Source organism: Corvus moneduloides, chromosome 19, assembly GCF_009650955.1.
Source record: "Corvus moneduloides isolate bCorMon1 chromosome 19, bCorMon1.pri, whole genome shotgun sequence".
Classification (NCBI taxonomy): Eukaryota; Metazoa; Chordata; class Aves; order Passeriformes; family Corvidae; genus Corvus; species Corvus moneduloides.
This window is the reverse complement of record NC_045494.1, coordinates 4,901,306-4,914,861: the sequence shown is the minus strand read 5'-3', so window position 1 is coordinate 4,914,861 and position 13,556 is coordinate 4,901,306. Positions and strand designations below refer to the sequence as shown.

Genomic DNA, 13,556 nt, shown 5'->3' with positions numbered 1-13,556 from the left:
TGCCACCTATCGATGGATGGAGGGCGCGAAAGCCCGAGACCTTACACAGCACTCCTCATCCCTCGCCTCCCTCCCTCATCATTAAATGTCCCAGTGTCCGGGAGGAACAAACAGAATTCGCTAAATGTAGTTAATGGCCAACATAAAGCTAAAAACACCTGTGGAGTGCAAAGCTGAGAACAGCACAGGGTGAAGGTTTGGGTGACTGTCAATGAAACCGCCAATTTGGGTGGCCTCTTTAAACAAAATGTACCACTAAATGTACATCTTCACAAAAATGTGCAGCTTTAGCAGCAGTAAGAACAATAGCAGCTTGTGGGATCAGCTCTCGTTGTGTGCTGCATGTAGGGAACTTTCAGACTCATCAATCATGGAAGGAAAACCTGTCGCAATAGGTTAAGTCAACAGTGTAAGTACAGCCAGCAAAATACTCTGTGCAACTCTGAAGAGTGGAATGCAAGTGCAATAATAACTGGATGACTTCTCTGTCCTCTAATGGAAGCATCAAAGGCTGAGGATGGGCAGGTTTCTGCAGGAGACCAGACTAAAGGATCTGCTTCCACGTGTTTTATCATAAACCCAGGGGGTTGTTTCTGTAGGTCTTCTAGTCTTCTTCATTTCCAGAAGTGGGTGTAGGTGCCTCTCACGCTTATTTACAAACATTCTGTAATAATTTTTAATAATTTCATTTTTTATCATTTGCTAAATGTATGATTACTTCTTTTACCTTACTGAGCATTGTTTTGTGTCTTCAGGCTTTCGAGCAAGTTAATGAATAGGTCAAGAAGATTATAAATGTATTTACTTGATACAAAAAAAACTAATTGTATTTCACAGAACTAGGCTTGGGCAAGAAAAATTCCTGACTTTTACTATCTACTAAATACCGTTTGGGTAGCAAAAGGCCTAAGCATTTAAATATTTGAAATGGCAATTGTAAAAGGGCTGCTTTCCACCAAGCCGAAGGGAGAAAGAGGAAGAGAGAAGAGGTATTGAACCACAATGAGAAATTGCTAGAAAATGTTTAAGAATAGACTAATTTCTGCAAACTCACTTTAGATTTTCCTCTTGAAAACAGTTGGAAATTGAGAATTCCTTTACAAGTGAGTTCCTTAGATGAGGTCTGTACAGACTAAAAAAACCTTAATTGGGGATTTTGACTCAGAAGGATCATCCCTATTTAACACACCACTGAAAATGGAATTCTTAGGCTTACATTTATTTTTAACTGACTTAGACATTTCAGATTTTCAGCATGCTTATTTCCAGATAGTATCTCAGTGGTAAAGAGGTATTTGGTGGTTTTCGAAAGATTTCCAATTTCCTTCTGTTGGCAAGAAGCAGTGACCTCAGTCAGCTCTCTGCTAATGATCCTTGGAAGGAGCTGAACAAAAGAGGGAATCCTGTACACAGATGGCCTGTGATTTTCATGGAACAGGAGAAGGAATGTCGTGCATAGGATATCGTAATAGCACTTTGCAATTCTCTGCTGCAGCAAAGCATGTAACTATTTGCATTTGATATTCTCATTATGCCCTGGAAATACATCTGTGTGCATGTTTACACACATGTGTATAGGCATGCATGTGTGCCTGTGGAAAACCCCCCAAAGAATGGTTTGATCCATATCCAGATTGATTTAAAAAATACAGATTAACTTCATGTTCCATGACATACAAACATCAGGCCCAGGACTACATTTTAGCTTCATCTACTTGAGCAAACGGATGCACTTGGGTATGAGGCACAGCATCCTTAGCTGAGATTTGAAGTGTGGGAGAATCAGGCTGATCAACAGATTTTGGGATGTTTCCAACATTTTCCAAAAATCAAGCATCATGTCTGAATAAATCCAGGGAAAAAATTTCGGCAGATTGTAAGAGTAGCTCTGGTATCTCCTTAAAAGCAATCAAAAATACTTTTTCTGTAGATATTAATGGTCACTGGCTATGACAGACCCAGGAACTGGTGTGTTTTGGTTCTTTTCTATTATCAGATGTTGCACTGGAGCATTGAATTTGCATGAATTTAACCCAGTGGACTGTCTAGAAAGATAACAATTTTCTAGATTGTTGTTTATCTTTGATTCTCACCTTCACTGTTTTTAGAATTCTGTGTATGGGTATTTCAAATATTTCATATTTGACTTTGTAACATTTTTGTGGGTTTCTGTGTGTTCCAGCATTTGCTTTTTTTTTTTGCCCAATAGTAAAAAAAAATAAAGATTTTGAAATATCACTGTTCTACTATTTTGGAAGCTCCAAATGCAGACATTACAGGATCTGCTTTAGCTGAAACATCCGTAGAGTGTGTTTTTGTTATCCATTTAATAATCTTTTTGAGGCTTAACCTGTTCAGGCTGGGAGCTTTCCAATGATGTTGCAGATGTCCCACAGCTATGGTTGCTGCTTTTGTTGCTATGATTGCAGACAGCTGTAGTGGTAGCTTGCTTGGAGAAAGAAGAAACAATACATCACATGCAACAAGCACTACTGCACTGTGAATTTCCCCCCCCTCCTTTTACTGTTTTAGCATAAAACCAGCTGCTTGAGGATGGCTGCATTAATTTCTTTTTGCTCATACTTCATGGCAAATTAATTACAATCACAGTTTTGTTTACTCTGGCTGTAATTATTTTTTCTATTTGCACACTGTGCTGCTGATCAATTTTAAAGGCTACAACAGCTAAAAGCACAAAGAAGTCATGGCATCTCTCACATGGAGGCTTCACATGTTAGTCACTCCTACAGCTGCACAGGTAACTGGGGCAGAGTTGAGGCACCAAACATTCTACCTGTGATACAACACTACTTGCTTTAAATACTGTTTGGCTCTGAGGCTTTAGCAGCAATCTTGGACTTCAGTAATTACTAGTAATAGGCTTTTTCATATCTGATCATTCATGCAGTGTAAGGAAGAGATTTACTCATTCTGCCCAGAGGCTGAGCCAGCAGAGACAGCAAAGCTAATGTGATTCACTGAAGGAAGACAGTGGACAATTACCAGCAACTTGTTCACGTTTTGCCTTGGATATCCTAAGCTGGTAAGTCAAATTTAACACTTTAATGCATATATTCTTAATTATTAGTTTCAAGTGTAAGATTGATTCATAAACATAGAGCGTTGAGTGGTTTTTCTGCTGTTGTGTTTTCCTAAAATCCTAAGAGAATGCTTTTACAGCTATGCTGTGCCCTACCAGTGCACCTGTCTATAGAGTGTAGCATATATGTGCCACAGACAACAGAGAGTGATCTATAACTTAGGTATTTATTTTTCTTTCTCTGCAATATGTTTTTAAGAGACATGAATATTAGGTCAAGATTTGACAGTTAGAAAGGAAAAAACATTAAGCTTTTATAAAGGTAACTATTTTATATTCATTTGTATTTGAATTTGGCTTTTAAAGGACCCTGGTGATGGGGAATAAAATGGTTACTGCAGTGCTTAGGTGCAAGTAGACATCTGATCACAAAGATGAAGCTGCAGGATGTGCAGCATGAAGTGTGTTTTGGGAGACCTTGGTCCCTGGTTTGGTTCATGCTGTAGCACAGTGACAGTCACACAGACTGGTTTGAGGGGTATTTCCAGGGTAGGGCAGTAACTGTTTCCCCAGAGATCTGCTGCAAGATTGCATTCTTTAATTCTTGGAAATACAAACTGCTGTTAATTATCACTGGTTGTAAGGGGAGCTGCTGTTGTTATTTTGTCTAGTCCTGCCCTTCTCAGTAAAACCTGGTACTGTGCTGCCTATTGCAGTGCTCACCTTGCTGTGGGGATGCAAGTTAGATCACACAGGGCTACTCCAAACCATGTGGAGATGTTCTTATGTCGTCCTGACCAATGTCAGCTTTGTGCAGAGGCTTCCACAGGTGAAAATCTCAAATGGGTCTGTTCTGCACATCTCCTTTTTCTAAATTATTAGTCTTCAATGTGCTGTAACAATTTTAGTTCTGACAATGATATATCCTTAGGCTAAGTGCATTTCAGCTGGGGGATTTGTTGTTTCAATCAGGACAATGCACATTTCAGGTCTTCACCTGATTGTTGAGGCAAGGATATGGTTGTAGAAGAAATCAAAATAATAACTTTTAGAAGGAGCCTAAAACTTCTTTCAGGAAATGAAAAAAGTGCCAACATCCAAAAACCCCTGTGCTTTCCATCACAGAATCATGTGAATCGAACTCTTTTCCTTATTTCTTATTATGATTTTTACCCATGATTTTGCCCAATCTCATTCCCATTGCTCTACTGTGAGTAATTTCTTCAGCCTAATAAGATCCCATTTCCAGAAAGTTTTCCAGAATACGCAACTTGCCTTTTTTTTCTTTTTTTTTTCATTTCATACCTTGTGTGTGACTAGGAAGGATGTTAAGTATGATCATCTGCAGTAGCATTTTACACCTTACTGTTTCAGTACACTGGTGAAAAAATGCAGCTCGTTTGCATCATGTCATTCCAGCTATTGCTTTATTGTTCCACATTAATTCCCTGAGCTTGTTTGGGATATTGATGGTGAGCAAACAGGGAACATGTCTATGTTTCAAGTCATTTGTGATTCACCAATTCTGTGTGGATAGCAAAGATGCCATCTGTTTTATTGTTGAATAGCTGCACTTTCAAGAGTGTTTACTTAGCTTCTCTATAGATTCACCTGCTCTTGACTTTGTAGAAACATTGATGGCATTATAAAAGATTCTGTTCTCTTCTTCCATCAGTGTCAGACTTGGGTGGGATCTGCTCTGGCTCTTTACTGACAAAGTGTCCATGTTGACAAGAGCACACTGCAGTTACCATCCTTGGAAGTCATTGTTTAGGTGGTTCATTGACCAGATCAGGGTGGGAAGGGCTCCAGCAACTCCAAGGAACTGTAATATCTGGAGTCAAACTATGTTTAGTCACAGTCCATGAGAACTTTAACCCATGCCATGGGAAACAGACTTGTTACTTAACTGCTCTGAGACTTTTCTGGGTTGGTGACACAGATTAGCACCCCAGTGATGCATAAATTTGCTTTGGTTCAAAGCCTACACCAGCATTCTAGAATGCTGTAACATACTTAGAGACTCCAGTTTCTTTTTACAGTGTACACATTGGAACAGAGAAAACAGCCCTGCCAACTACCTGAGTTTTGAATCTGGATTGGGAGAGGTGTCACTAGAACACTTGTCCCAAAGACTCAGATTTCCTGGAAAACTGTCCAAAAACTGACAGGTGCTTCTCCTTTACTTGCTCAGGTTAGTATTTTCTTATAAAAGAAAATGCTGCTGTCAAGTTGTTCTCTGTAAAAATTTGGGATTCTTGAAACTTCTCTGCTTCTCAAGAAAAGCTTGAACTTGATGACTTTGAAGAGATTCTGTGACAAACATCGGGGCAACTGAGTTTAAGGAGATGGAGACAAATACACTTCGTGCATTAGTGAAGGCTGGAGAATAGATAGGGCTTTTGGGGAGTCAGGCTGGCAAAATACCTTTTTTTGGTAATTATTTAAATCCTTGAGAGTATTAAAGTCAGCAAGCAGGTAGTTTGGTCTAGTGAGACAGAGGGAGGACTTTATCAGCCTAGAGAACACTGACAGAGGCATAAGCTTTGTTATCTTTAATACCAGGCATTCTTGTTTTGTTTAATAATACCACAATAGGTAGAAGTCCTACTAAGTAGATGTTCCTAATTTTTTTAATGTAAACTTATCAAGTATCTACACAGCTCCTCAGTAAATTCCCACATTGGCTTCATGAAGCTTGTAACCTCTCCTGTGCCACTCAGATGTGCTGAGCCTGTTGCTTTTCAAATAAAAAGCCATAATCCCAAAGCAGACACAGTGAGTGTGCTGAGTTGCCTTCGAATTAAGAATTGGTTGGGTCTATTCTTCTTTGCCCTCATCTTGAGGGTGGTTAGGTTCGTGTGGCAAATGCAAACTGTTCTTTCTGTCCTGAGTTCACTGTTAACTGTGTGGTATTTGGTATTCGAAACTTGTAGTCTTGGAATCAAGTTATTTTGAGAAATCGAAACTTCCTCTACCAACATGCCTATAGCACTTACTGGCCTAGTTTTACTTACTATTTGGGTCTGTGTTTTGACCCACACTTTATTGATGAAAAGAAGAAACTCTTGAGAACAGAGGTAAGAGGAAAAATTTATGTGGGACAATCTGTAGCACTATGTACTAACAGAAACTGGAAGTGTTACTCTAAGTAACTGAGAAATTATTATTAAATTTGGAAAATTGCTGAGTTTCTTTAAAATACTAGTAACATAGAAAAGTGGAAGGTGGATAATCAGTTTACTCTATAAACTCAGAGAAAATCAATCAAAAATCTTTGCAGTGTTGCTGCCTCCTGAGTCCCAGAGAGCTGCTGATCATCTCCACACTTGCACGTTCATTTCAGTGATGCAGCTCACATAATTCCCTTCTGATTGCACACACTGTTGTTCTAATGTAACAGCCTTTTCATCACATATGACAATTGTGTTGACTCTCTCTCTCTTCATTCAGAGACTTGGTCTCTCTTCAATAACCCAGGAGCATGGAGAATATGTGAAATTATTTGTAATAAGATACTTTTATGCTCAGGATGTCTGCTCACCACAGTGTGCATTGAGAATGGAAGATGTAGAAAGCTTAGTAGAGCTGGGTGGCGTCTTTAATCTTAAGGACAAATACCTGCCAAAACCAGCCTCAACAGCAGGGTGAGTGTTTAGTAAAGAATGCTTTTACTGGAAATAGTCATTAAAGTCTGGTCCTGCCATCCAATTTGCTTAAAAGAAGGCTGAGACCATGAGAACAGAAAGAATTTGTATCATAGTACAAAAAACCTAAAGATTATTTCCAGAAAAGATAGTCTGAAAGGCTAGCCAGGTTTACTGTTACAACTGTGAAGTCTCCTAGAGAGACATTCTGCCTTAGAGATGTGTACACATTCTTGTCAGGGAAAAAGGAAGTGTGAAGAAATGGTGCATTTTTGTCACCTTTTCACTTAGAAATCCATGAGGATAGCTTCCTATGCCTGCAGTTGGGTCAAATCTGATTCTTATCTTCCCTTCAGAAGGGCAAAATTATTCCCACATAATGTAATTCCAGAGTTAAATATTAATTCAATTTTTCCTAATACAGAAAAATTGCTGTGATGATAGAGCATAGAAAGTATTGTTTAATTATGAGATAATATGTAAATCCAATTAGGTGAAGCAGTCAGAGAGAGGCAGCAGTCCCGCTTGGAAGGGTTTGTACTCTAAATGGACAGGGCAAACACAGAGCAGGATGAGGTGATACAATATATAGACAAAACCAGTGCCTGCCCACTACCTGAGGAAGGAGCCACTCAGTATGAAACTGTCCACAGCAACATTTACTTTTGGGTGTCATTTTTTCCGACACCTGTATTACCAGAACTCACTCTGTCAAAAAGCTGCTTCCCTTATCAATTGAAACCCTTCCTCCTTATACAAATTAGCAAATAATTCTGGGGTGGTCTGTTTTATTTTTCCATCTTTAATTCTCTGTCTTCATAGATATCCATGGCTCTAATTCCATAAAGAGCAATTTGCCATTGAAAAAGCCCAAAACATGTGTCCATGTGTCCAGAAGCCGTGTGTGACAGTGATTTTGGCCACAGCAGCCTCGCACGGTGTGTTTCAGTGACACACTTCTGATCAGTGATGGTGGTGTAGCAAAACCTCACTAAATGGCTGCTGTTTTCCTTCTAGAAACCCCTGGCTGAAAATGACCCAGCAAATGCATAACCTAAGTCTCCTGCAGAACAAAAAGCACAGCATGCCATCATCCCCCAGCGCTGCCAAGCGGCTCTACCGGAACCTGTCAGAGAAGCTGAAGGGCAGCCACACGTCCTTTGATGAAGCCTATTTCAGAGCTCGCTCTGACCGCCTCAGCCTCCGCAAGGCCTCCATGGTAATTACCTGATCCCTATCAAGCTGCCAATTTACTTTCCTATTAATCTCCTTAATCAGCAGGTTTATAATCTGTACAATTCTCATCATCTCACTTTGTTCCCTGCCCAGTGCTGTATGTGCTTCTCAGCCTTACCATTTATGATCCTTTGTGAAAATAGAGTTTGACCTCCTTGAAGGGTAGATTCAGGCTACCTAATCACGTGATGATGCTTTATTTTAGGAGTAAGGTTGTAACTTGTCACTTACATGACAAAATGTGAATTAAATATACAGATGCAAGTGTTTCTCTTACAAGAAAAGAATAAAAAGTATTTTGAGGAAAGTGAAGATGGCTTTAGTAGAAGTTCCCATTTTTCCAAATAACAGAACAAATGGAACTTTCAGGCATGACAGATAAATAAATGCAAGGCTTTTCCTGGACTGTGGTGATGGCCAGTAGATAAGACTATGGAAGAAAGAGATCACATGTCAGGCAGTCTAGCCTGGGTACCCCAGCCAAATCCCAGCTGAGCACTCTGGTACCAGCACAGTAAAATATAGAAACACCTGCTGGAATTAATCCTCACAAGGGCTCCTGCTGCTGCCAGTGCTGGTGAAGTTACACAACCTCCAGTGCATACAATTTGGAGAATGGACTCTGTCCCGGAAATAATAGCCCAATGTAAGTTCTGTGTACAAAAGAATCTTTTATATTTGCTGGAGGAAGGTGAACCTGCTTGTTGATATCGCCAAAACAAAATGAATTCCACTTTTCCATAAGTAGGAAGAACAGACACGTTCTTCAGTGTCTCCTCTGAATTATTTTGAAGAGTTCGTCTCCACTTCTGAAGAGCAGAGACTAATGACAGTGTCTGTGAAAGCACCAGGAGATGCCTCTTGCAACCAGTACTCTGCTGCACTAGATCAGATGCTTAGTGCAATGCAGGACTAAACTCAGAGTATGGCTGGGCCAGATAACAAAAATGTTACATTTTGTCAGAAGGAAAAAGGACACTCTAGACTCCTTTAACACTCAAAAATTTCATTATGTAAGAGACATATTATATGAATCAGTGCAAGAATTTGAAATTATTTTTAATTCAATTAGCTGATGCTGTCCCCTAGGATCGTGCTTTCCTGAAATCAGAGGACCCTTGCATGACCCGTGGAGACTGTTGTCTCTCTCCTATGGAAAAAGACCACGACAAAAGCGGGGGACCATGGCTGCTTCCTCTCAGCTCTTCCAGAGCCAATAGATTCTTGCTACACAAGAGAAGCCTGAAATTCAAACAGGGCTTGAGAGCTGGAAAACAACCTTTGCATGGTAGCCAATGGCTGTGCTTTTGAGGCCATGGGTTTCCAGATGCTTTTCAGTTTGTAGTGATGATTTGAATTGAGGTCTCAAAGTATGAACTATGGGGAAAGATTATTTAGATTTATTTTTTAGCCACTATCTTTTCTTGCCTTTTTTTTCTTTTTTTTTTTCAATTGCAAGCTTGAGTGTGACTGAGGGAGTGAAGGAGGAGGATGAACTAGTGCTGGGGACATGTCAGAGCAGACTGACATGTAGGCTGAATGAAAGCCAGGCTGTGAGCATATCTTCTGACCAGGGTTTATCTAAATACACATTTCAGATTACATATTCCTTCAAACACAGGCTCTTCTGTCATGCTTAACTAATAAGAAGAGAAATTGCCAATGAGCTGAGCCAAAGGATTGAGGAGCAGGGCACTGCTGCTGAGGGCCAAGTCCTCTGCTAACCCTGAGCCAGTAACTTACAACCTGAGTTCTGTCCCTTTTCACTCTGGATCTGTCAGGCAGTGGGAGTGCCTATTCCATCAGTCATCATCATTAGGAGCCTTCATTTTATGTTGAGTGGATGTGGATTTAATGGGATGCAGACATTCCTGTGCTAACTTTGTTCCCCCGGCCCCCTACAGTGTCATGGGAGTGTCAGATTTTGTCACTGACAAACACCCAGCAGAGGAACCTGTAGGTATCACCAGTCTGGGGTCTGAGCTGGTGTCCACAGCCAGCAATGAATAGACTCTCACTAAACTCAAGAGGCTTTGGACCCCATTCTATCCGTTCTGCTTGTTGTTTTCCCCGCTTTCCCCAGAAATAAACAGCAAGGAAACCATTACTGAAGGGGTGGAAATATTCCAGGTCAAGATGCTAGCTCATGTATTTTCTAATCATTGAGTTTCTGTGCCACTGAGCAAAGTCAAGGAGTAAAATCATGTCTCCAGACAAGTGAACAGCATTTGTTAGAATTTGTTTTCTTTCAGCTTTGGCAAGTGAAGAGTTTTCTTTCCACTCTCTCTTGGTGTGCAACACTTTCCATTCAGTAAATTGTTGTCTTGCTGCAGACATAGCAATGTCCCAAAATAGCTTTATTCTTGAACTCATGTTTATCAAAACAAGTCTTTGCAGAAACTGCTTTACCACTTTTTCCAACTCCAGTAGCACATAGTGGACTTTTTCAGTCAGAATTAGAGCAAATACCTTGAAAGGGGCACTTCATTTTAATTAAGCTGCATAAGATCGCATTTCTAAAGACTCTGGCACTGAATCACTTACTGGAACGTGGTTATTACTTACTGCAAAGCAATACTGTAGTTCTTTTCAGTATATACATTTGTGCATCACAGTAACACCTAAATAAATTAATCACATAGCATAGCTGTCCAGCTAATGATCAGAGGCTGCAGGACTGAGTCAAGGAAAAAGCAATGTAAAAACTGCTACTAAACTTCACCCAATCACTTTTAAACTTGATTCAGTTTCTCTTTGAATTTAATGCTTTTGTCCTTTCAGAGTAGAAGAAAGTTATCTAGTAAAGGTAAATGATGGCAGAAATCAGAAGGCTTTTGTTGGTATTTGTGACAACACCAGCTGGACTAAAATTGAGCACTTGGGTCTAAAGATATTACTTCTTATACCTGTTTGGATTTCTTATCCCTGGGCTGCAGATGTCTGAAAAATGCTGCAATAGTAGAGGATCTTCTATATGGAACGTGATAAGCTTTTTGCAGAAAACTGCATAATTTTCAAATATATTTCTGTTTTCTGTGTGAAAGCAAATAGTTGGGGAAAAGCTGGTCAGAAGTGTAGAATGTTTTTCTGGACTTGGAGAGCTGGGGTGGATGCAGACTTCCAAATTGGGCAGTCCACTAGCATGAGTGAAGATGTAATAGATACTTTGCTGCCTCTCCAGGATGTTTTTTGACTGTCTAGCAGTTTGATGTGCTCTGCTATGGATGAGGGATGCACACATGCCCAATTAGAAAGGCCACATCAGTTCTCATGATTTTACACTCTTTGAAGTTACAAGACTTGCCAATGTATTTCAGCCTGAATTCAGTCTGAATTGCTCATTTGGAAAACCTGATATTTGCAATTTGGTCTCGTAATTGTTTGGATTGGATGAAGTAGCTTATAATATTCATTCTCTGTTTCTCATTTAAATCAGTGCAGCTTTTTCAATCAGATTTCTAATGAAATGAAGAAATAGAAATTTGCTTTTATTTTTTCCCTTTTGGTGAAACATTCTTGCCAACCGGTCAGTTGGCAAGAGTATTTACGACAAATTAACTTAAACATGTGCTTAGATTCTGCTCAACAACTTACTTAGGGCCAAAATTTCACAAACACTTCAGGTATTTCATTTGGCAAGAAGAAGTCCAAAGATGCATTTTCGAAGGCACACAGGCAGGTCTAAATGGTGATAACTGAATCAAAAAAACCCAGTTTAAATCAAAGTTCTTAAAATAATTCTACAGCAATCTGACAGGTAGGTAAAATCTGTTGGGGGGGAGGGGGATGTGTGTATATATTTAAAAAGGACCAAATGCTTTTGTCAGCCATAGCTTGGGTTCATTTCAGCTATACTAGTGAAGTTAGCCATCTCTCTTTTATTATCATGTAATAGTGAATTTTTGATTTATATAATGGAAGAAACTTCTGAGATGTAGTACAAGCTTCCCTGAGCTTCATACAAAATTGGAATTAAAGCCAAATAATGATACTGAGAAGTTAGGGGTAACACTCTACAAATGCTAAGTCATTTAACTTTTGTGCACATATGTAAAGCCAATTAAAAGAGAATTACTTATTCTGGTTTTTAAAAAAGGAAGAACCATGTGTGTACCCAGTGCCACAGAAGGGAATATGTGAAGAGAGAAATAACTACTTTCCTGTCCTGAGTGAGCAGCACAGCCTTTCACGCAGTAATATCATCAGCTTTACCTTTTTGTTCTGCTCCCAGAATGTTTCCAAAAATAAACTTAACTAAAAGAAATGCAGACCAATGCAGTCATTCAGCTTCCTTCAACCAATTCCCTTTGTAATACACTCTTGACTAATTCACTGCCTAATAAGTAGATTTTCATAGCTGTGATCAGTTACAAGAGGAATATGCTTTTGCTTGTTTTCTGACTGGATCAAAATGCAGATGATTCTGATAATTATCCTGTATTCCCATAAACAACACTGTAGAGAAAGTTCCAATAACAGTAGAAAAATAATTTGAAATGGACATTACCAGCGATTAAATTAATTCTTTTTAGAATGCCGATATAGAAGAATTGGTGAATGTATTTCTAATGGAAGGTGTCTCTGTCCATGGCAGGTTGTTGGCACAAGCTGATCTTTAAAGGTCCCTTCCAGCCCAAACCATTCTGTGATTTTCTGATTTTACATTTCTAATAATTTCTATGACAAAAGGTCTATCAGTTCACAATTCTGCATTGATAATAATGGATTTTCATAGAGTGAAGATCACAGCTTTCTTTTTCATCTGTACTTCAAACATCAGTGCTCTCTGTATGTTAATTTTGAGTACACAATACAGTGATATACAGCTGTTAAATCAATATAACCATTGAGTGGGAGCTGAAGACATACAGAAGTATCAGAATCATACCATTAATTAAAATATTTTGTAATTATAATTGCTTAAAATTCTTTTAATTTCTAGCAAGAGCACTTCATCCCTTCAGGGTGTGGGCAAAACACCAGAACAAGAGTAAGATCTCTGATATCAAGATTATAAGAGTGTTACATAAGCAGGACAGCAGATGTGTGGAGCTACTGGAATGATAAAAAATATTGCTTCATTGCAGTAAAAATTTCTGACATTTTTTAAGTTTTATCTTATAACAAGAGAAATATGTGCTGTCTTCTTTTCTAAAATTTTCTGTACATGTGCTCTCACTAATGACAGTGTATGTCCTTAAAAACAATTTTTATCTTGAACAGAGGGGTTGATAAAGAATGAAAAATAGAGCTGCTTGCCATTCAACTGTCCCTTTTTCTGAGATTTTTATCTTATACCAACCCTGGAGTGTGGCCTAAGTATTTGATTATAAAATTAAACCTGAATCTTTACCATCTAGAGAAGATGTGACAGAGCCCCATGATCAGCACTGATGTTTAAGTACCATCTTTTATTCTGCATGGAAACCTACAGAAAAAATATTTCTCCAGCATGAGCTGTTCTGTACCCCAGCGTCTAGAAGGTAGATCCCCAAGTCAGCACTACTGTCCCAGATTTGCTTTATTGCTGAATAGCTCGTCTCATCCTTAGATTGTCATGTTAACATAAGTATCTCATTTCTTTATATTGGCAATTTGGGGTAAAGGGCATCTTATGTACATTTTTCCTCCTG

At 39.1% G+C, this 13,556-nt stretch overlaps 1 protein-coding gene across 1 annotated transcript in view; it reads left to right on the top strand.

The window, feature by feature from the left end:
• Window positions 1-13,556, top strand: part of ANKFN1 (ankyrin repeat and fibronectin type III domain containing 1) — a 114,041-nt gene that overhangs the window by 40,104 nt on the left and 60,381 nt on the right. The window contains 2 exon segments of the mRNA XM_032129281.1: window positions 2,909-3,043; window positions 7,705-7,906. Coding sequence (XP_031985172.1) covers window positions 7,721-7,906 — 186 coding nt within the window. The 5' untranslated portion in view covers window positions 2,909-3,043; window positions 7,705-7,720.